The following is a 22,695-nucleotide window of genomic DNA, read 5'->3' as shown; positions in this document are numbered from 1 at the left end:
ATGCTTTAGTAAAGATATGCATACAATTTTAGTAAAGATTTTAAACACTGATGCTGGTATAAACCTAAGCCAAAACAAATCCAGGATTGCATTGACATTTTGAAATATATATTAATTATGGGTAAAATTACATTATGTTCAAATAACCAAAAAGATACACTTTGTTGGCTTTTGTTGCAATTGGATTGAGTATAAATCTCCCCTTCTACCCAATGTCTTCTTGCTATAAATCATTAAGATTTCATTTAAATGTAATTATTGCTTCCACATCCCATTTCTCCTGTAAATAGTTTTGGTATTATTGATGCAAAATAAGTAAAGGTAAGGTAAAGAGGTATGTTGATCTGTTATTATCATGAATAAATGTGTGTTTTTTAAATTCTTTTTTTAAATGGGAAATGTGAAGCAGATGGATTGTATCAGTACATCACAAAAAAAAAAAAAGCTTAAAACAACTCATAACTGCCATGCACCTTGATACTATTAAATCTGCCGTTTTCTGTTTATGGCAGGTCAATGGTCATAGAACTACTGATTTACAAAACACGTTGAAGCACTATAAATCCCAAGTAGGGATAAGGTACAACTTAAAGTGAAAGTAAAACTGTAGAATTGCTTTTGTTTAGTTATCTAACTGCTCATGTTGCCAGGACATTATGACCTGATTAGACATTTTGCATTGGTACAAGTAACTGTTAAAACTACAAACCTTTTGCCTATTTAGTTTTTGCAAATGCATTTTATTTACATGAACATTAAAGGATGGCTATAGATTTTGTATCTACTGCTTATTAACAGATATTAACTCTGAAAGAAGGCAGATAACCTGTATCTTGTCTACCCAATCACAGAGTTGCAAGGAGTGGCTTTGATATATAAAACTGCAGAGTTCAGATGTAAATGAACCGTGTCTAAGCCAGAAGTGGAAAGAACATTCTGAAGTAAAATAGTGGGGGGAAAGGTATGTTGCTTAAATTACAATATTTTAATCAATTCTGTATTTGAAAATTTCATTAAAAAGGGAATTTAAAAAACACTTTTTAGCCAAAAGTAAACTATATATTGAGTATAAATGTAACCACACAAACAAGGTGTCTACGATGTATATTTCTTTCATAAAAGTCAAGTGAAGGCAAGCTGCCATGTGTTTTCAATGCTCAAATGTTATATGATTTAACAAACTACCATGTCCTTTGACCAAACCAAAGCTTAATCTTTGTTTAAAAACTATCACAGATGAGATAGACAGATATGTTGTGTTCAGTTTTTGAAGGCATCTGAGTGAATGATCTAAGAAGCATTACAATAAGGATAAGTTTGTTGTATTTTATGAATACATACTTGTTTTATAGCATAATATTAGTAAAAGTGTTGTTGATTTAGTCTTCTAAATTATTTTATAGCTTTCTTAGGTCTAAAAGCACTTTCGTTTTCTCAGAATATACCTAAGAGACCACTCTGCTCTGATTGGTCAGATGGCTCAGTAAACCTGAACATTTATCATAACTCAATGAACTTTTCACTAGAAAAATGTCTGCAACCGAGACCATTGAACTGGCAAGTCTTGGCCGACCATTTCAGCTGGGTATGCTTTATGACTGCCGAAGAGATGTCCTCATTCCAGGTAATAAAAAGCACTTGGGTATGGTTACTGATAACACAGTGAAGGAAACCATTCAAATGAACGGTGTTATTACTTTGTTAAACACTATTTCTTATATTGGGCTAACTTATACAATTTTCTGAAAGGAATCACTCTCTGGGATGCTGAGATGCTGCAGAAGAATATTAATGTACGGCCACAGCCCAATACTGACTTCAAAATCATTGCCTCAGATTCAAGCGAAGACAAAGCAGAAGCCTTGAATATTTCTGCATCTCTTGAAGTCAGCTTTCTAGGTGGATTAGTTAAAGTGAAAGGGTCAGCAGACTTTTTAAATAATAAAAAGAAATCTAAACATCAGTCACGAGTGACCTTACAATATCGAACCACCTCACGTTTTGAGCAGTTAACTATGGAGCATCTGGGAGCAGGGAACATAAAGCATTGCAATGTATTGCAGGAGGGCTCGGCCACACATGTTGTTACAGGTCTACTGTACGGAGCTCAAGCGTTCTTCATTTTTGACAGAGAGGTTTCATCCAATGAAAACCATCAAGAGATACATGGTGAGCTACAAGCCACAATCAAAAACATTCCTTTAATATCAGTTGAAGGTGAGGCATCAGTAAACATGAGTGAATCAGAACAGAAGAAAACAAATAAGTTTAGTTGCACTTTTCATGGAGATTTTGCCCTGGACAACAATCCAGTGTCTTATGTGGATGCCATCAAGGTGTACTCAGAGCTGCCAAAACTCCTGGGAGAACATGGAGAGAACACTGTGCCCATAACCGTGTGGCTTTACCCGCTGACAAAACTAGATTCACAAGCTGCACAGTTAGTCAGGGAGATCAGTGTCAGTCTAGTGCGAAGTGCACAACGGATCATGGAAGAGCTGGATAACTGTGACATTCACTGCCAAGACCTGATGAGGGACAACATCGCCAGTCAGTTCCCTGAAATCAAAACCAAAATAAGAAAATTTAAAGACCTCTGCTCGGAGTATAAAACAGTTTTTCAAAAACGTCTCTGCAGTCTTCTTCCATCTATCAGGGGTGGAGGAAAAGAAGAACAAGAGCTTGTTAGATGTTCTGAATGACAAAGAAAGATCCCCATTTCAGGGCGCTCTGGTAAACAAGTATCTACAAGAGCGAGAGCGAGAGATGAATGTTGTCAGATCTTACCTCGACATCATGAAAGATGTTCCTGTTTGTTCTTCCAGCAACGACTTGGACAAGGTTGTCTTGAAGCCATCCAGTGACTATGTCATAGCCTTTGCGCTCTCCTCCTTAGATGAAAATGAACCGTACATTTCAGACTTGGAGAATTACCTGAAAAATCAAGCACGCAACAATGGAGAGCAAGAAAGTTATGATCAAAACTCTTCAAAGAAGACAGAGAAATGGTTTTCCTCAGGAAATGTAACTGCACTTACCAGGGAAACCATACAGGCCTTCCTAGATTTCAAAGAAGCCAATAGAGAAAGAGAGAAGATTGAATTCTGCATCGCATCAATCCCAGATGAACTCAGCTCTGCTTCTTCAATTCATGTGTATGAAAGAGGCAGACTCTTAAACTCTCAGTTTGAGCTTCCCTCAAAACCACCAACACCAGTCGTCTTGCGTGCTGAACATGACTGCATTCATCTGCAAATCAATCCTCCTGAACGTGGTGTCAGGTTTGTGACCTCCTACTGTATCTCATATCAGTCTGCACAGAGCTCTGAATGGACAGAGGTGTTTACTGAAGGGGTTTCAGATCAGGTCACTGTGAAGCAGTTACAGCCGAATAAAGAATATCGTTTCACCTGTAAGGCTGTGTGTCGTCCAGGAGTGAGTCTAGCAAGTGACTCAACATCTTTCTTTAAGACTCGTCCATGTGCTCCTCCAGGAGCACCTACGGTGAAAAGAGCTGAATCCGAGTCTGTAACTGTAGCTTGGGATGTTCCCACATCTGTGGGTGAAGATGTTCTGGTCACTGGTTATGTGCTGGAGTTCAGAGAATATACAAAAGATCTGGAAAATGAAAAGCCATGGAAAGCTGTGAAATGTACAAGCAGGGAGTGTACTCTTCAGGGACTGAAAGAAAACACAGATTACACTGTCAGAGTTTCTGCTAAATGTGGAAATTATGGAGAGAGTCTCCAGAGCCCCAAAATGATGTTTTCAGCCAGTTTTAAGAGTAAACCATCAAACAAGGATGGGAGTGAGCTGTTCTTAAATCAAGCTTCAAGAATAAAAAAGGGAAATCCATCAACCCATGCACTGACACTTCACAACAAAATGGTAGAAAGTGTCCACTTTAATCAGTATGTATTTGGAAAAAAAGTGGAGGATACGAAAAACAAAGTCATTCTTCTTCTAGGATCAACAGGAGCAGGAAAAACCACGCTGGTCAATGTGTTGGTCAATTACATACTGGGAGTAAAGTGGGAGGATGGCTATCGCTTTAAACTGATCAATGAAGTGACCAATCGCTCACAAGCAGAGAGTCAGACATCTAAAGTCTCATCTTATGAGCTGTACAATCAGCCTGGCTTTCAAATTCCCTACTCCCTCACAATCGTAGATACACCTGGATTTGGGGACACAAGAGGAATCGCACATGACAAACTGATAACAGAGCAGCTCAAAAGCTTTCTTTGCAGCCCTTTGGGAATCGATCACATTGATGCCGTCTGCTTTGTTGTCCAGGCCTCTCTTGCCCGACTGAGTGCCAACCAGAAGTATATCTTTGACTCAATCTTATCCACTTTTGGAAAAGACATCGCAGAGAACATCATAGTTATGGTGACATTTGCTGATGGTAAAGAGATCCCAGTGCTCGAAGCCATCAAAGCAGCAGATCTGCCCTGTCAAAAGAATAAAAAGGGACAACCAACACATTTCAGTTTCAACAACTCAGCTATGTATGCAGACAAAAAAGTAGAAGAGCCTACAACCTCAGACAATGATTCAGACGATGATGAGGATGAAGATGAAGATGACAAACTGATCAAGCTTGTCTGGGATAAAACCTTTAAACAGATGAGGGCTTTTTTAAAGGCACTGGGGGCCATTGAAAGTAAAGATCTGAAGCTCACCATAAAGGTCCTGGAGGAACGGGAGCGCCTTGAGAAAGCTATGGCAAGTCTGACTCCTCAAATATCTGCTGGTCTCTCTAAAATGAGCGAGATAAAAAAATTCAAGCAATGTTTGGAAAATGAGAACGAGAACATGGCACAAAATGAGGATTTTGAGCAAGATGTAGAGGTGGTAAAAGCAAACAGAACCCCGGTGAACTGTTTTACCATGAATTGCAACAACTGTTTATTCACATGCCACTCCAACTGCTTCCTGCCTGCAGCGGACCCTGTGCAAACTTGTGCTGTGATGGAGGCCAACCACTGCATCATCTGTCCTAAAAACTGCCATTACTCTGCTCATTCAAAGGAAAGGTTCATGTGGACATATGAGACGACAATAGAGAAAAAAACCATTAAAGAACTAAAAGACAACTTCATGAAGGCAAAAGGAAAGTTTATGGACTCCAAGCAAATACTTGATGCACTTGAAAAAGAAATGCATTTAATTCAGGACAAGCTAATGAAGTTGATCAAACTGTCCTCTGATTGCATAAGAAGACTGGACGAAATTGCATTGAAGCCAAAATCTCTCTCAACAGCTGAATATCTTGCAATTCTGATCAAAACCGAGAAGGAGGAGAAAACCCCTGGCTTTGAGGACCGTATTGTAGGACTCGAGAAAATGAAACAAGAAACTCTTATTCTGGAAAAGATTGCTAAAGGAGTTGATTTGCTCGAAACAGAGCGCAGCATCATTACAGAGAGAGAGATGAGAATGAAGACTGTTGCCCTGAAGATTATAAAAATGAAAAAATCTGTTAGTGCTTTACAGTCTCAGAGCCACAAGGAAGCATCCGATCAAAAGGAGTGAAAGTCAGTTCAAAGATAATTAGGAAAAGTTTAATTGCATTTAACATGATGTTGCTTAACAAGCATTAATTCTTTTTCCAGAGCATGTTAATAATTGACTACAAATTGTAGTTTTGTAGTAAATTGTAGTTATAAAGATTAATGTAGATGAAATGTGCTGTAAAAATATACAAGATCAGAACACTAACTTACACTAACTGACAAAAGTCTTGTTGTTGATCCCAGTTGTAAGAGCAACAAATGATAACTTGACTTCTAGTTGATCATTTGGAAAAGTGGCAGAAGGTAGATTTTTCAGATGAATCATCTGCTGAGCTGTATCCAGAAGGTATTGAAGATGAATCCAAAGAATCTTGATGAACTCCTGCAAGAACGCTTTCTTTGCCATTCCAGATGACTTTACTAATCAGTTATTGGAGTCATTGTAGAGATGTATGGATGCAGTCCTCCAAGCTCATGGGAGTCACACAATATTAATTCTTTTTCCACTGCACCATGACTTTATATTCTATACTGTACATTATTTCTGTTAAGTGACTTTTGTCTAAGCAAAGTCAGACCTTAGTGTCCTAATTAAATCATTAAAAATCAAGGCATGATCATGTTTTATTTTGGTAAAATAAGCACAATCTAGAGGCATTTGCCTTTCATATAAGCCATTTCTGATACCAAATGATCAACTGAAAGTCAAATTATTATTTGTTCTTCGTAAAACTTTGATAGACAACAAGACGTTTGTCAGGTAGAGTATAAGAAAATAATTATGTACATCCTGATGTGCTAGCAACCAAGCTATGGCTCCATGAAGTGAATGCATTATAATGAATTATGTTTGTTTATATTATATGCTCTTTCAGTTACTTTGACATTTATGCCTTTTTAGAAGCTTTTAAACAAATACTTTTCATTTAATGATTTTTGCAAACATTTAGACACTATAAATTTGTCATTAGGTTTATATCTTCTGCAAAAGACCTTCTGAAAATGATTTTCGTTAAAAACAGTTTGTTTCTTTAAATAAAAGTGAGTAAACTGAGTTTGTCATCTTTAAAAGCGACAAGTTGACTTTACAAAAAAGTGCGTAAAACTGTTGCCTTAAGTTGATTTATTGAATAAACCCGTTGTAACTTGGAACTGTTAAGTTGACATTTTCATTTTTTTATACAGTGTTTAGTAGAGCTTATACAGTATCACTGCTGTATAATGCTGTATAATATGCTTGTATTTTTTAATTTCATAAAAATAAAGGTACATTTTAATTCTACATATGGATGTTAAAACTGTGATTATTATTTTGCATCAAATAAAGAGAATAAGTTTATCAATCAAAAGCTGTTTTGTGCGTTTTCCATGAAATTAATACATAGATGTGTCAGATTAATCATCTGCAATCATGGGTATTTATGAGGTTTTTGCAGTTTTGATGGTTCGGGAATGAAGCCTGGACCGCTTGCTAGTGGTTTGTTTAACTTTTGGTGAATTAATCTTGTTAAAGAGCCCCTATTATGCATTAAAGGGCACCTAGGTTACTCCTTTTTTCAGATTTAACATGAGTCTTTTGTGTCTCCAGAATGTGTCTGTAAAGTTTCAGCTCAAAACACCCATCAGATTTTTTATTATATCTTTTATTAAATTCTAATTTATACATTTTTGCACCAGGAGGCGGTTTTGGTGTACTGCTCCTTTAAGGCTATAGTCCTCCCCACCCACCATTTCTACCAAGCGGCAACCTCCCGCTCTCCCTCGGGAAGCCAATACGGAAGTAACTGAAACTGCAATTCATCAAAATTCCGCAAGTCCTGGCTCCATAATAGAGCAAATTGCAATTGAGCTCACTGTTAGAATGGCCAACTTTACAGCAGAAAAAAAGGTGTTTACAGCCTGGTACAAAGAACGATTTTGGTTCATATAGCTATAATTACCCTCCATGACAACTGTGAGGGGGGTGAATTTTTTTTATAACTCATCCGTTTCCTTTATATTAGGTTATATTAGGTTTGCATAATTAAGGGCGTGGCCACTTGAGTGACAGTTAGGTCTCGCTCGTCGCCGTCACTTCACCTCAGCTGAATCCGGCAGATTAGCCACTGATCTCGGCATATTCATCGTATTTTTGTTTTGTTTTATGTGGCTTTACACAGTCAGCTTATCCTTAATACTTTTCTTTAGACCCGTAAAGCACTCCAGAACGTGACATTGATTAGCTGTAGGCTCTAGAACAGTCATCCGAAGCATTATCATACAGTGCTGTGGTGCTGGATTTCATCAATAGTCTTGCATTTACTAACACAGACTATGTTTGAAGTGTTTGGAAGTAATTCGCGTTTTCCTCCTGTTGAAAAACGTCATAAGAGCAATGTTTAGCGGCTCAATGTATTACTACAGTGTTTTTAAAAGTCTAAACACTTTATTGATATAGTGTACAGCCAAGCACATGAGGTCAGAACACAAACGAGTCGCAGGTAATAAAGTATTAAGCGTTTCTCCCAAAGTAAAGTCTGTCTGCCAGGTCTAAGCAAAGTGCCAGCAGGTGTCTGTAGCTCCGCTCACTCTCCGCCTCTTTGCCCTTGTTTGGTATCCTGCCGTGGGTGCGATGACGCGCGAACAAAATGGCGACGGTTGGCCGCGCCTACTTGTAGCTTCTTTTGCAGTGTTCAGAAACCTATGGGTGACGTCACGGATGCTACGTCCATATATTTTACAGTCTATGGTTTCTACGTGCCTTTCTGCGTGCCCTAATCTCCTCCCTCGGCAGATTCAGACAACAGACAGACATAAAGGAAGAAGATCTTATGTAGCGTTTGTGAGAAATACTACAGTAAGAACTTTACCAATGAGTATTTGTTGTAGAGTTGCTACAATGAGTCACACACAAGGTCGTTACAAAGTTCACGCACACACACAGACACAGCGCGGACACGACACACACACAGATACACACACACACACACACACACACACACACACACAGAGACACAGCACAGACACGACACGCACACACACACACACACACACACAGAGACACAGCGCGGACACAACGCGCAGAGACACAGACAGTGCGCTCGTTTAGCTTTAGCTTTGCATTCTTTTTGCACACAAATGTGACAGGCTACAGGTTAATCTCCACTGCTGTATAGCTATCTGTTATGTTAATGTACAAAATAAACCTGATTTAACGTCCACAAAGCGGGATTGAAGCGTCTTCCTTTATAATTGTTCTGACACGCGGCTGTGCTGATGAAGTAAATCGCTGTACTTCATTACACACAAGCTCTGTTTTAAAACATTTTAAACTTGTAAAACTCACTCTTGATCACATTTGTTGATTGATGATCCTAGCGAACTGAACATACCTTTTATTCCCGGTTGCTTTGTGCTCGTCCTCTCTTGTTGATATGATTATACACGTGACTACCGGGACATGTTAATACACGCAGCTGTCAATCAATTCGGTGGGCGGGGGGACCGCACTCCTACGTAAAGTTGCGGTCGATCTGAAAACCGCTCCAATTGGTCCACCGTTTTTATGTTGTTAAATTGAAGAAAAAGGACTGGGTGTGTTTATATCACCCCAATATAATGGTCTATACACTATACCTACACATATGTCTGTCCAAACAGCTTGTAAAGTAGATTTTTCACCATAGGTGCCCTTTAAAAAAGGTCATATTTGGTTTTGGGGTTCTCCAACAAGAGGCTGATATGCATGAAAGGTCAAAAAACATTTTCTTTGTCTTATAATATGCATTTATTTTTACCTAATTATCCCAACGACTCCTATGTGATTTGTTCAGCGATTCATTTGTTCCCAAACCTCTCCTTAGCGCGATGGTAATCTGTGCTGATTGGTTTAATGACCCAGTCTGTTGCGATTCAGTGCAAGAGAGAGCCAGAGAGAGCCATGTAGAAACAATGACACACATTTAGTATTAATCCACACAGTGGCAAAAAGCTACAGATATATTACAAGTCGCGTGGAGTGACTACAAGTAACAAAACACAAGTTAATACATATTTTGCAAGCTAGAGAAAACAAAGAGGCAACCATTTTAATAACTTTTAAGTTATTTACACTTGTGGATCGGAGGAAGAAATTGATCCATGAACCGTGTAATGTAAAGTTCCTGTCAAGCTCTGACAAAGTCACTTACATCAATAGCCTTTTCTGATCCTTTATTTAACAATGGCCAACGATTATTATATTATTATTATTGTATTAATCACCAGAATGTTCACTTATTAATGTTGACTCATCTTCAGTCATGATCAGTCCCACACACACCCGTACTCTGCTAGCGTTTGAAGAGAAAGGCACGTTCTCGTTTTACTGGATCTGGCACTTCATATTTGTTATTGTTTCATGCCGACGATACGAACAGGCAAAAGATCTGGACGAATGACAAATCATTTAAATGACTCCGAGACAAATCTTTTATTTAAAAAAAATCTATATTTTAAACAAGCACTTTCAGATTTAAATGTGAGCTGGATGTTTCCATTCACTTAGAGCTGTGTTACACTGCATGAAAGGTAATTTTCAAAAACCCATATTAGGGGCTCTTTAATATCATTCAGAAGGTCATGATTCACTATTGTTGAATAATAACTTTATATAGCTTTATTTTACATTCTTAGGAGATACAAAACACAGACATTTCAGGACAATGCCTTCCTCAGTGCATAACACAATTTTCTCACTCGACCCTCAGTCTCACGGTCAGTTTTGATGGTTACCACTGCAGTGAAGTACAGAGGTTTGGCTGAGAATACAACATAATTTATGTTGTGTACTTGCAAATGTAAAATCACTTGGGAGTCATATTAACAAGTGTGCTATTGCTAGTTTGCAACTAATTTCAAAAGATTTGAGTGAAAAGGACGTTTCCCAAATTAAATTGTATGCTTTTTGATTGCTTATCCAACATTTAAATTAAATCCAATTGCACCAAAATCCAACAAGTGCTGCTTTTTGGTCAACACAGAATGTCATTTTCTCCATAATGTATATATTTTTCAAAATGTTAATGCAATCCTGGATTTGTGGTGGCTTAGGTTTATACCAGCATCTAGTAATAGCTTTTTTACTAGAAGAAAGGATGATTCTATACATGTATTTATTTTTCTTTTCCAAGAAAACCAGTGATGACTTACACAACATGAAAGTACCTCAAAACTGAAATCAACTGAAGTGTTTAAAATCTTTTCTAAAATATAATGTTAGGGCAGGGCGATTTGGCCTAAAATCAAAATCTCGATTATTTGAACATTTTAACTTGATTACAATTAATGAACGATTATTTTATTTTATATTTTTGCCCTCATAGTTTACAAGTTACATATAGTGACAGGTTTTGTGACAAGTTTTGTCAAGTAACGTGTAGTTGTAACAGTTGTGATGTGTAGTGAAATTTTTTTGAGAAATGCATGTGTTTGAAAAATATCATAATAATAAGTATAAATCATAATATAATGAGTATAAATAAGCCTTAACAGAATGGGCTGATGTGACTCCACAGACGGTAGGGAAAGTAATTGAAAAAAATTGACCTGGAAAAATTAGATAAATTATAGAAAAGTCCCTTTAAGGCAAGTCATTTCACTCGGTGGCCATCTTTAAAAACGCCTTTCGGGCAGTATGCTCAGGCATTCTGTTTGAATGGGGAAACATCAAATTCTCCAAAACTACTTGCAAAGCTTACGATTACATTTTATATTACAAATAACCAATAAAATTAAACAACAATTGACTATATAGTTTCATTTCTAAATGTTCGTATCACACAAAATCTGCAGAAACTCATGTCTGGTCTGAGCCCTTCCCCCAGAGAATTGTCAATCTATAGCAATAGCTGATTGGCTCATGTACTAGAAGGCGGGCTTTATTAGCCATATAGTGATCGCTGATTGGCTCCTGTACTAGAAGGTGGGGCTTCACTTGCCATATTGACAGTTACACTTTTCCTCATTCAAAAGCATACAATCTATGTAAATCTAATGTATTCTATAGTCTTTGATTATAAGTTCTGAATGTCGATTTAGATTACCTTTCGATACCCAGCCCTATTTTATATATATCTTTACAAAATCTACAAAAATTAGGACATATATGTGAAAATAGATTCATTCATTCATTCATTCATTCATTCATTCATTTTCTTTTTGGCTTAGTCCCTTTATTAATCAGGGGTTGGCACAGCGGAATGAACCGCCAATTTATCCAGCATATGTTTTACACAGCGGATGCCCTTCCAGCCCATCTCTGGGAAACATCCATACACACTCATACACTATGGACAATTTAGCTTACCCAATTCACCTGTAGCGCATGTCTTTGGACTTTGGACATGTCTTTGGTTTCAGAGGAAACCTACACGAACGCAGGGAGAACAACGCCAACTGACCCAGCTGAGGCTTGAACCAGCAACCTTCTTGCTGTGAGGCGACAGCACTACCTACTGCGTCGCCTTGTGAAAATATATGTATATGAAAATGTAACCAAAATAGCCCAAGTGGCTCAGTGGTTAGCTTTGTCGCCTCACAGCAAGAAGGTCCCTGGTTCGAGCTCCAGCTGGGTCATTGGCATTTCTGCGTGGAGTTAGCATGTTCTCCCCATGTTGGCGTAGGTTTCCTCCGGGTGCTCCAGTTTCCCCCACTGTCCAAAAACATGTGGTATAGGTGAATTGAATAAGCTAAATTGGCCATAGTGTATGTGTGTGAATGTGAGAGTGTATGGTGTTTCCAAGTGCTGGGTTGCAGCTATAAAACATATGCTAGATAAGTTGACAGTTCATTCAGATGTGGTGACCTCTGATAAAGTATAAAGAGGTAAAGAGACTAAGCTGAAGAAAAATGAATAAATGATTGAATGTTTCTGTAGTAAAAAAGAAAAAAGTTCTACAAAATTTACATTTTTTAATTGGGTAAAAACGATCTTTTTTTTTAACAAATCTGAAACAAAGGTAGTTTGCTCCACAGAATCCACTTCAGTAAATATAAAATAATGTAAATTTGGGGTGTAAGGGTGTAAAACTACATGAAAGTCAAAATTTCTGTCAACCAAATTCGAAGTGTAATTTACTAAACTTAATAAGAAGAATGATTCTGTAACAAATAAGAAGCTGACTGTGTCACTATGAAATAAATGAATGAGATTTTAATCAAAATAACTCCAAAATTCCTCTGCAAAGTTTTTTCAACAAGGAAGTCTTCCTGAATGGCTTGTAGACATGTTTGTGTTAGACAAGTGCAAGATAAAGCTTCTTTTTTTTTAAATCTTTCGTCAACATTAGTCCTAATTACCACCACAATACAGCTTTACAAATACACAAACATCTGCTGACAATTAGTGTGAGGTGGTTGTCAAACAGTGATTATCAGCCTCATTAAGGGGGAGGTGAATCTCATTATGTGTGTTTAGAGTCCTGACGACATAGATTAGTGTCGGGAAGTTTGAATCAACCCTCGCCCCACATACAAACACAAACACAGACCACACAGAGGGGCAATGAGTCTTGAATACACAACTCACCTGACCAATCTGCCAAAGTACACCTCCTGAGAGCCTCATTCAATCAAATTCTGAAGAAAAATAAATAAATAAAATAAAAACATTAATTAAACCAAAGATGACATGATAGGCTAATTTCATTATTCTAATGTATTTAAATGGTATTTCAGGTTGTGTTATTGTGTAGTTCACAAACCATAGACCTCTTTTGGTCAACATCAAATTTCAGTTTCATTTGTAGGTCTATGAATTTACAAATATCTTAGCTCTAGTAACTTATCAACATATACAGTTGAAGTCAGAATTATTAGCCCCCCTGAATTATTTGCCCCCGTTTATTTTTTTTTCCCTGTTTTCTGTTTAACAGGAAGATTTTTTTTTCAACACATTTCTAAACAAAATAGTTTTAATAGCTCATTTCTAATAACTGTTTTATTTTATCTTTGCCATGATGCCAGTAAATAATATAAGACTAGATATTTTTCAAGACACGTCTATACAGCTTGAAGTGACATTTAAAGGCTTAACTAGGTTAATTAGGTTAACTGGGCAAGTTAGGGTAATTAGGCAAGTTTTTGTATAATGATGGTTTGTTTTGTAGTAGACTATCGAAAAGAAATTTGCCTAAAAGGGCTAATAGTTTTGTCCTTAAAATGGTGTTTAAAAAAATTTAAAACTGTGTTAATCTAGTCAAAATAAAACAAGAAAGACTTTCTCCAGAAGAAAAAAGATATTATCAGACATACTGTGAAAATGTCCTTGCTCTGTCAAGCATCCTCAAAAAAGAAAAAAAAATTAAAAGGAGGCTAATAATTCTGACTTCAACTGTAAATAATTTTAACCTGCACTAAATTGGTCAGCTGTAATCTCTAAACAAAAGACAGAAGTCTCCAACCTAATGGCATTCTGGTTCCCAAATGCAGTCATTTTTACCAAATGCTTCAGAATTAGGAAAATTTGTAATCAGTCAACTGCCAGTACACTGACTGATAAATGGCAAATTGTAAAAGTTAAGCGTTATTAATAAATTCATTAAGCCTGATTTTAGTAATACAAAATACTTACATTATTAACAGTTTAAAAAAGTGGATAAATTAAACAGTTTGATTAGTGTATACATGGATAATATGCTTTTAAAATAGTGAAAGTGATTTCACTTGAAAATTACTCAATCTCCACAAAAAATAGATGGTTGTCAGAATCCATTTTTGATTGGGAAACCCCTGCAAATACTGCTGCAAATTACGAGGGGAAAAACGTTGCCATTTTAAGCTGCCAAAATAAACATTAGCATACAACGTTATATATTCACATATGTTCTATTCTCATTTAAAACATATGTTACATCCAGCAGTTGACTTTCTTGTTGACATAACATTAGTTACCAATTCTGAATCATTTACAAAGTGTCCAGTGTATCCCATTTACTGCATTTATTAAAAAACCTATATATTTACAGCCAACTTTTAATGTATCCACGGAAAGAAGTAACCAAAAGGAGCAACTAATTGAATTATTCACTTCCTGTCCAATGGGACATTTTGATAACGTTATGACTAACAAGACTGAGGAGAATTACTGGCATATTTAGATATTCATCAACACGAACAACATAAAGAACATATACATTTAAATGCATTTTGTTTCAGTATTTTGCTTTCTGTGTTTGACCTATGGTTTATACAGACGTTACCTAACGTTAAGTTAGCTTTTATTTTCTATGTTCTAATTTAAAACGTTACAAAGGTCCACCAGTTGTGAATCGTTTACAAGAGACATTCTAAAACACTTAATGTGAATAAAGCTTAACGTGGCTTAATGTACCTAAACATCAACCAGAGAAACCCAAATTTCTGTCAAACTTCACTTGTAATTAACCCCAACTACTGTAAAATGAACGAGTCCCAATTTCATAGATAAAGTGAAAAACATCACGTTAAGCGTTTTTTCCCCATTGAAGTCTATTGTAAGGATAAAAACTTAATGTGGCTTAATGTCCTTTAAGTGGGAAAAATCACATTTTAACTGTGATTATCACTAACTGCTAGCAAAAGAATAAGCCATGTTTCCACAGCTATAGTGAATAATATTATGTTGTTGTGGGGATGTCAATGACATGCACAAGTGCACTCTTTTGACAGCAAGGGTTAATCTATTATAAATAAAATTAGATTTTATTACAATTTTATAAAGCCTTTTTAACATTTTAATTCCCTCAGTTGTTGTAAATTTACATTAAGGCCCAATCCCAATTCTATTTTTGTACCCCTTCCCCCTTAAAACTGAGGTTGAAGGGGGATGGCTTTAAAATTTACCCCTAAGAAATGGGACACCACTCTAACACCTGCAGACATCATTATATGTCATTGTGAGCTCTTGCTTCATATGAGATCAGAAGATCTCGACTACTGTAGTTATTCCAGTTGGGTTATTTTTTGGTATTTATCTTCAGGAAATCACTGAAGGTAACGATATTATGTTATCATGACGATCTAATGTGGCAATAAGATCATAACTATACTGCGCATTCACACAGTGGCCATATTCATCTATGTAAACACACCAAAAACAACATTAACATTATAGCAGATACTGTAAAAAGCTCATTCCCAGCCACTAGACATTACTGACTGGGTATTCGAGTGTCATTGAGTGTCAGTATGTTGTGGGACTGCTATACTGGAGTTATGATTATGGATTATAGATCACGAAACTTAGCTGTTTTTATTTTAGCCGTTTTTTTTAAAGGCATGACGGTAAAACACGAACGTCGTTATGAATATACTAAAACATATGCTTGTTTCTTGTAAAAATTCATAATAATGACAAAAAATACTCATTTGTGGATCTCCTGACTTCCGGGGGCAGCAATGCTGCTGCTGTGGCTGGTGTATTCTGGGAAAATTTTCTTACCCCTTGGTTTCAAGTGTGGTCCTGAAAAATTTCTGTTCGAAGGGCTATCTACCCCTTTCCTTTAGCCCTACACCTTCAAGCTAAAGAGAATTGGGACAGCCCTATCCCTTCGCGTGAATGCGCAAAACAAGGGGTAGGGGTAAGGGGAAGGGTTATGGGGTAGAATTGAGATTGGGCCTAAGCCTTTCCTTATTATGGACTTCAAGGGGGACAAAACACTTAACGTGATATTGTTCACTTTATCTATGGAATTAGGGCCCGTTATTTTGACAATAGTTAGTGTTGATCACTAGTAAAGTTTGACAGAAATTTGGATTTCCCTGGTCTTGGTTAAGGTACGTTAAGCTGTTTCCTTATAATGGACTTCTATAGGGGGAATGCTTAAAGTGATATTGTTCACTTGATACACTAAAATAAAAGCTTGTTCTTTTAACAACAGAAAGTGTCTTTCGTGAGTACATTTTTATGGAAATTTGATTGTCTCTGGATGTTAAGTTAAACCACATTAAGCTCTTATAATGGACTTCAATGGGGATAAAACGCTTAATGTGACATTGTTCACTTCATCCACAGAATCAGGGCTTGATCTTTTGCTAGTAGTTAGCGTTAATTACAAGTAAAAATTCATCAATTTTAATATGTTAAGCCATATTAAGCTTTTTCTTTTTATAATGGACTTCAATGGGGAAAAATGCAAAAAGTGACAATTTTCACTCACTAAAATTAGAGCCTAATCTTTTGACATTAGAAAGTGTTTGTCATAATGAATAAAATTCGATAGAAATTAGATTTCCCCCGCTTGTTGTTAAAGGACATAAAGCCACGTTAAGCCTTTTTCTTAGACTTTAATGGGGTGAAAACGCTTAACGTTGTTTTTCACTTTATCTGTGGAATTGGGACTAGTTCTTTTTACAGTAGTTGGGGTTAAATACAAGAAACGTTTGACAGAAATTTGGGTTTCTCTGGTTGATGATTGGGTACATTAAGCACAGTAAGATTTTTAACGTTAAGCGTTTTAGAATGTCTCGTTTACAAACTGTCACTATTACCAGAAATGTACACTATATCCCATTTATTACATTTATTTTAAAAATATACAGCGCCAATGTTACATCGTCCTCTGAAAGAAGTAACTTACCTTGACTTAAGTAAATAAAAAACCTTATTCACTTCGAGTCACTTCAGAAATGTACACTATATCCCATTTATTACATTCATTTTAAAAATATACACCGCCAGTGTTACATCGTCCTCTAAAAGAGGTAACTTACCTTGACTTAAGTAAATAAAAAACCTTATTCACTTCGAGTCAAATGGGACATTTTGATAATGGCAACAACTAACGACACTGAGGAGAATGACATGTTTAAATATTCATAAACAATATAAAATAAATTTTATACATTTTGTTTCAGCACTTGACCTTTGGTTTTGAAAATAGTTACCTAAGGTTAGCTTTAGCATAGTCGTTGTTCAGACGCCGCAAGCGCAGGTGTTCAGACTTTTTCATCCCTTCAACGGCAAAAGCCACGTCCGTCTCCTTTGACTATAGATAAATATCGACTTTATCCATCACTATTTTCGTTGTATGTGTCCAAAAATTGTTATTCTTGTCTAACAACTTTCAAAACCGCGTCAAAAGATTCACTACGTCGCGTGAGCCGCCTTTCCTTCGAATCAATAACACTGATTCAAATGAGTGACTCGTTGACGAATCGAACAACTGATTAGCGGTCTCATTTCAGAATCTGCTTTAAAAATACTAATAAATAGGAAAAAATGCAGTAAACACGCCATTATCGCTAAAATATACCTAAGAGAAAATAATTTAGGTAATCTTTTCCACCAAGAAAAAAGATATTTATGTGCCATTTTTATAGCGAATCAACTTCTTGTTGTTATGGACAACTGAGCCACCGTGTCGCACTAATATAACATAATATAATATAATATAATATAATATAATATAATATAATATAATATAATATAATATAATATAATATAATATAATATAATATAATATAATATAATATAATATAATATAATTTTAGTTAATATATTTAATAATGGGTGTTATCACAGCAAGAAGGTCGCTGGTTCGAGCCTTGGCTGGGTCGGTTGGAATTTCTGTGTGGAGTTTGCATGTTCTCCCTGTGTTCGTGTGGGTGCTCCGGTTTCCCCCACAAGTCCAAAGACATGCGCTGTAGGTCAATTTGGTAAGCTAAATTGTTCGTAGTGTGTGAATGAGAGTGTATGGGTGTTTCCCAGTGCAGCTAGAAGGGCATCCGCTGCGTAAAACATATGCTGGATAAGTTGCCGGTTCATTCCGCTGTGGCGACCCCTGATTAATAAAGGGACTAAGCCAAAAAAAAATGAATGAATAATATAATATAAAATAATATAATATAATATAATATAATATAATATAATATAATATAATATAATATAATATAATATATCATATGATATAATGATGATATAATATAATATATGATATAACGTAATATAATATAGGATAATATAATATAATATAATATAATATAATATAATATAATATAATATATGATATGATATGATATGATATGATATGATATGATATGATATGATATGATGTGATATGATATAATATAATATAATATAATATAATATAATATAATATAATATAATATAATATAAAGTTATTATTTTTAATAATAAAATCAATAATCAACATAATAAAAAATTTACTTTTACGACATAAAGTTACACTAAAAAGTTATATATTTAAAACATTTTAGTACGTGTTTTAATAATAATAATAATAATAAAATCATATATATATATACTTTAAGAAACATCTTTTGTTTTGTTAAACTCTTTTTTAACAAGACTACAATTGACAAATACACGATAAGTGATAGGGAAAAAACTATGCAACTTTTTAAAGTTTTAATGTTTCTCTTTTCTTTCTGCAAATGAGCAGTCCTAAAGGTCTGTATATATGCATGTGGTAAGCTTGTTTTGACTGACCTTTAGATGTTTAGTTTTCCTCAAAACAGCAATAACCCTGTGTGAACCTGTGGACACACACATACACACGCGGACACACGCAGACACAGTCACACACACAGTCACACACACACACAGTCACACACACAGTTACACACACAGTCACACACACACACACACACACACACGCACACACACACACACGCACACATTCTGACGTTGACAAAATATTCTTCTTTCCTTGGTATTTCCCAATGTCCAGATTTTGTCATTATACACCTTCACAAAGTAATGAATTGTGTTGCCAGCAGCAGTTGAAATGTTCTCAGATTAACAGGCTGATTAAGATAAGCCTGATATTAAGACGAATTAGACAAACACACCAGCTTAAATACAGAGCGTGAACATATTTAAGCCAATAATATTTATGCTTTTGAATAAAACAGGCATATAAGTCTCAGCAAGGGTGTCTGGGCAGAGTGCCAGTGAGAAGATATTGACATGAGAGCTAAAAACATGCCCAATGTTTGTTGAACCTTCCAATTTGTCTTCAATCAATAAAGCTCAAGACACTGAATTTGCTTTTAAAGGCTTGCCAACATTTGCATTAGAGACATCTATCGAATGCAGCTAAAAGCATTAACATTTCATTGCAGCATCTTTGTTCTCCTACAGCTTTTAACATCTTCTACTTTAAAAACCTATCTTACAGCAGTGCTTTATGTAATTAGAGAAGTCTTTCAGATGCATCAATCAAAAGAAGCCAAAAGATCAATCAGTCCAATCGAAAAAGGTCCACATCAAGGGTCAAGGCTGATGCTCAACATTTGCTGAAATGCAAATTACAGTTTTTCCATTTTCATAATACTTGTTTTCTAATGTACAATACTGAAATGTATTGATCCTAAATGATTAATACCATTTTCCCAAATGTATTGATTCCCAAATGACGAACAAAATATACATATCTTATCTGTTAACAATATTTTAAATAAATTCTTCAAAATAAAGGTTTCAAATGTAAGAAGTTCAGAATATTTTGTGAAATATATAATGGTAAGTGATAGATTAAAACTGTGTTGGGTGTAATCCAACATGGATGTCTAGTTACATACTGTAATCAAGTTACATTTCTGCTAAAAAAATAAGGGTTTACCTTTAATTTTTAGCAAATTTTACAGTTACTTTTAATATAACCTTTCAAAACAATGAACAGTTCTGCATGCCATTTCAGAGAAACAGAGTAAAATTAATCTTTTGTTGTATAAATGTATTATTTTTGTAGAATAATTCTATTTTTCAACTAAAACAACATTATATTCATCAAGACGACTGAATGGGATTAAGAAAAATATAATTGAATAAAAGATCAGTATGGTATGAATTCAGAGTAATTGTATATCTTGCTTAATAATTAATTAAAGTTCCATTTATCTGACAATTTCACATGCTTAAGAAACAATACATTGAGTCAGAAATAAATAACAATATATGTATAAAATATGCTGTTATTACTTTACTTTTTTATTATGTTTGACTCAAGTGTAAAAAGACTGCAATTTCTATATGCTTTGAGTTTTATAGGGATTTTAAGTAGTATTGAGTCAAGTAATTCAATACATGTTCAGACTCAGTTATTGGAAAAGTAATTTAAGTACATTTTAAATGCTGTTTTTTAGTAATCAGTTACTTTTTTGATCACTGGACAGACGGACGGATGGAAAAACTAACAAATGATAAAATGACAGAACGAGAGATGGACTAACAGAGAATGATAAATTGATCAATGAAGAAACAATCAACAACAGAATGACAAATGGATGTGGATGGATGGATGGATGAACGGATAGATAGATAGAACAATGGACAGACGGATGGATGGATGGATTTATGGATAGAAGGATGGATGGATGGATGATAGATAGATAGGATGGATGATGGATAGATAGATAGATAGAATAAAGGATGGATGGATGCATAGACGGACGGATAGATGGATGATGGATGGATGATAGATAGATGGATATATGGATGGATGGATGGATGGATGGATGGATGAATGGATGGATATGGATTAACGGAAGGATGGATGGATGGATGGATGATATGGATTAATGGATGGATAGATAAAACGATGGATGGATGAATGGATGGATGGATGGATGGATGGATAGAACGATGAATGGATGGATGGATGGATAGAACAATGAATGGATGATGGATTATATGGATTAATGGATGGATGGATGGATGGATGGATAGATGGATGGATGGATAGATGGAACGATGGATAGATGGATGATATGGATGGATGGAGGGATGGATAGATGGATAGATAGGATGGATGATGAATGGATAGATAGAATAAAGGATGGATGGATGGACAGAATGACAGACAGACAAACGGACGGATGGATGGACGGAACAATAAATGGATGGATGGATGATATGGATTAATGCATGGATGGATGGATAGATAGAACGATGGATGGATGGATGGATAGATGGATGATATGGATGGATATGGATGGATAGATAGATAGATAGATAGATAGATAGATAGATAGATAGATAGATAGATAGATAGATAGATAGATAGATAGATAGATAGATAGATAGATAGATAGATAGATAGATAGATAGATAGATAGATAGATAGGATGGATGATGGATGGATAGATAGAGTAAAGGATGGATGGATGGATGGATGGATGGATGGATGGATGGATGGATGAATAGAATGACAGACAGACAGGAAGGCAGGCAGGCAGGCAGGCAGGCAGGCAGGCAGGCAGACCGATCGATCGATCGATCGATCGATCGATCGATCGATAGATCGATAGATAGATAGATAGATAGATAGATAGATAGATAGATAGATAGATAGAACAATGAATGGATGGATGGACTAATAGACAGTTAGAATGATGGATGGATGGATGGATGGATGGATGGATGGATGGATGGATGGATAGATGGATAGTACATTCCTCAATATCTTGCTATCCTGCAGTCAATTGCTCTTAATGAGAAGAGTTACTAATAAAGGCAAATGTTTATTGCTGTAATTACGCAGACACATTCACAGATTCGTATTCCACACCATTTAACAGGCTTTAGAAAGACAGCGAGAGATGGAGAGAAGGCTATTGTGGAGACAAATGCGTCTGCCTGAATATGCTGCCTAATTATGTCCTTTGAGACCAGGACAAGGGGAGAGAAAGAAGCAGGAGAAAGCAGGATGAGGAAGAGGGAGAGAATAGAGGGGGAGGAGAGAGGGAGAGAGCCTCCAGGAGTCTCAGACAGAGACAGAGGTCTTAAGCCACAGATGAATGGAGGAAGACAAACTAAACAGACACGAGTATGATGGAGAGGGGGAGTTGGGGGAGGGCCGGAGAGACTGACAGAAAAAGAAAAGCCGTTGAGAGGAAGGAAAGAACACTAGAAAGACAAAAGAAACACAAGAGCAATACTTTCAGTCAGCCTTTCTATTATGAAGTGGAGGACTGCATGTGTACAAGAGACTTAAAGACAAAGACTTGCACACACAATACCATTCAGAGATTAACCAGGAAGGCAACATTTATTTATTTTTTAGGTTTATTCATTAAGCATTGGCTTTTACACTTTGCATATCTGAAGCGCAATTATATATACATGAAGCCAAAATTATTAGCCCTGATTTTTTTGTCCTTTTTGCAGTATTTCCCAAATGATGTTTAACAGAGCAAGGAAATTTTCAGAGTATTT

At 35.9% G+C, this 22,695-nt stretch overlaps 1 protein-coding gene across 1 annotated transcript; it reads left to right on the top strand.

Moving 5' to 3' along the window:
• Nucleotides 1-872: 872 nt before the first annotated feature.
• LOC130238500 (uncharacterized) lies at nt 873-6,839 on the top strand. Its single transcript, XM_056469541.1, has 4 exons — nt 873-961; nt 1,527-1,624; nt 1,750-2,680; nt 2,712-6,839. Exons 2-4 carry the CDS (start codon nt 1,531-1,533, stop codon nt 5,536-5,538), a joined length of 3,852 nt encoding a protein of 1,283 aa, XP_056325516.1. The 5' UTR covers nt 873-961; nt 1,527-1,530; the 3' UTR covers nt 5,539-6,839.
• The last annotated feature ends 15,856 nt before the right edge of the window (nt 6,840-22,695 follow it).

Source organism: Danio aesculapii, chromosome 2 (genome assembly GCF_903798145.1).
Source record: "Danio aesculapii chromosome 2, fDanAes4.1, whole genome shotgun sequence".
Lineage (NCBI taxonomy): Eukaryota > Metazoa > Chordata > Actinopteri > Cypriniformes > Danionidae > Danio > Danio aesculapii.
The sequence above is the reverse complement of the archived record's forward strand: the minus strand, read 5'-3'. Positions and strand labels throughout refer to the sequence as shown.

Excerpts from the sequence above, each read along its gene's own strand:
- LOC130238500 (XM_056469541.1), top strand. The coding sequence starts at position 1,531 with ATGTCTGCAACCGAGACCATTGAACTGGCAAGTCTTGGCCGACCATTT. Across the intron at positions 1,625-1,749 it reads AAGAGATGTCCTCATTCCAG|GAATCACTCTCTGGGATGCT; the intron begins GTAATAAAAAGC and ends ATTTTCTGAAAG. Across the intron at positions 2,681-2,711 it reads GGAGGAAAAGAAGAACAAGA|ATCCCCATTTCAGGGCGCTC; the intron begins GCTTGTTAGATG and ends TGACAAAGAAAG.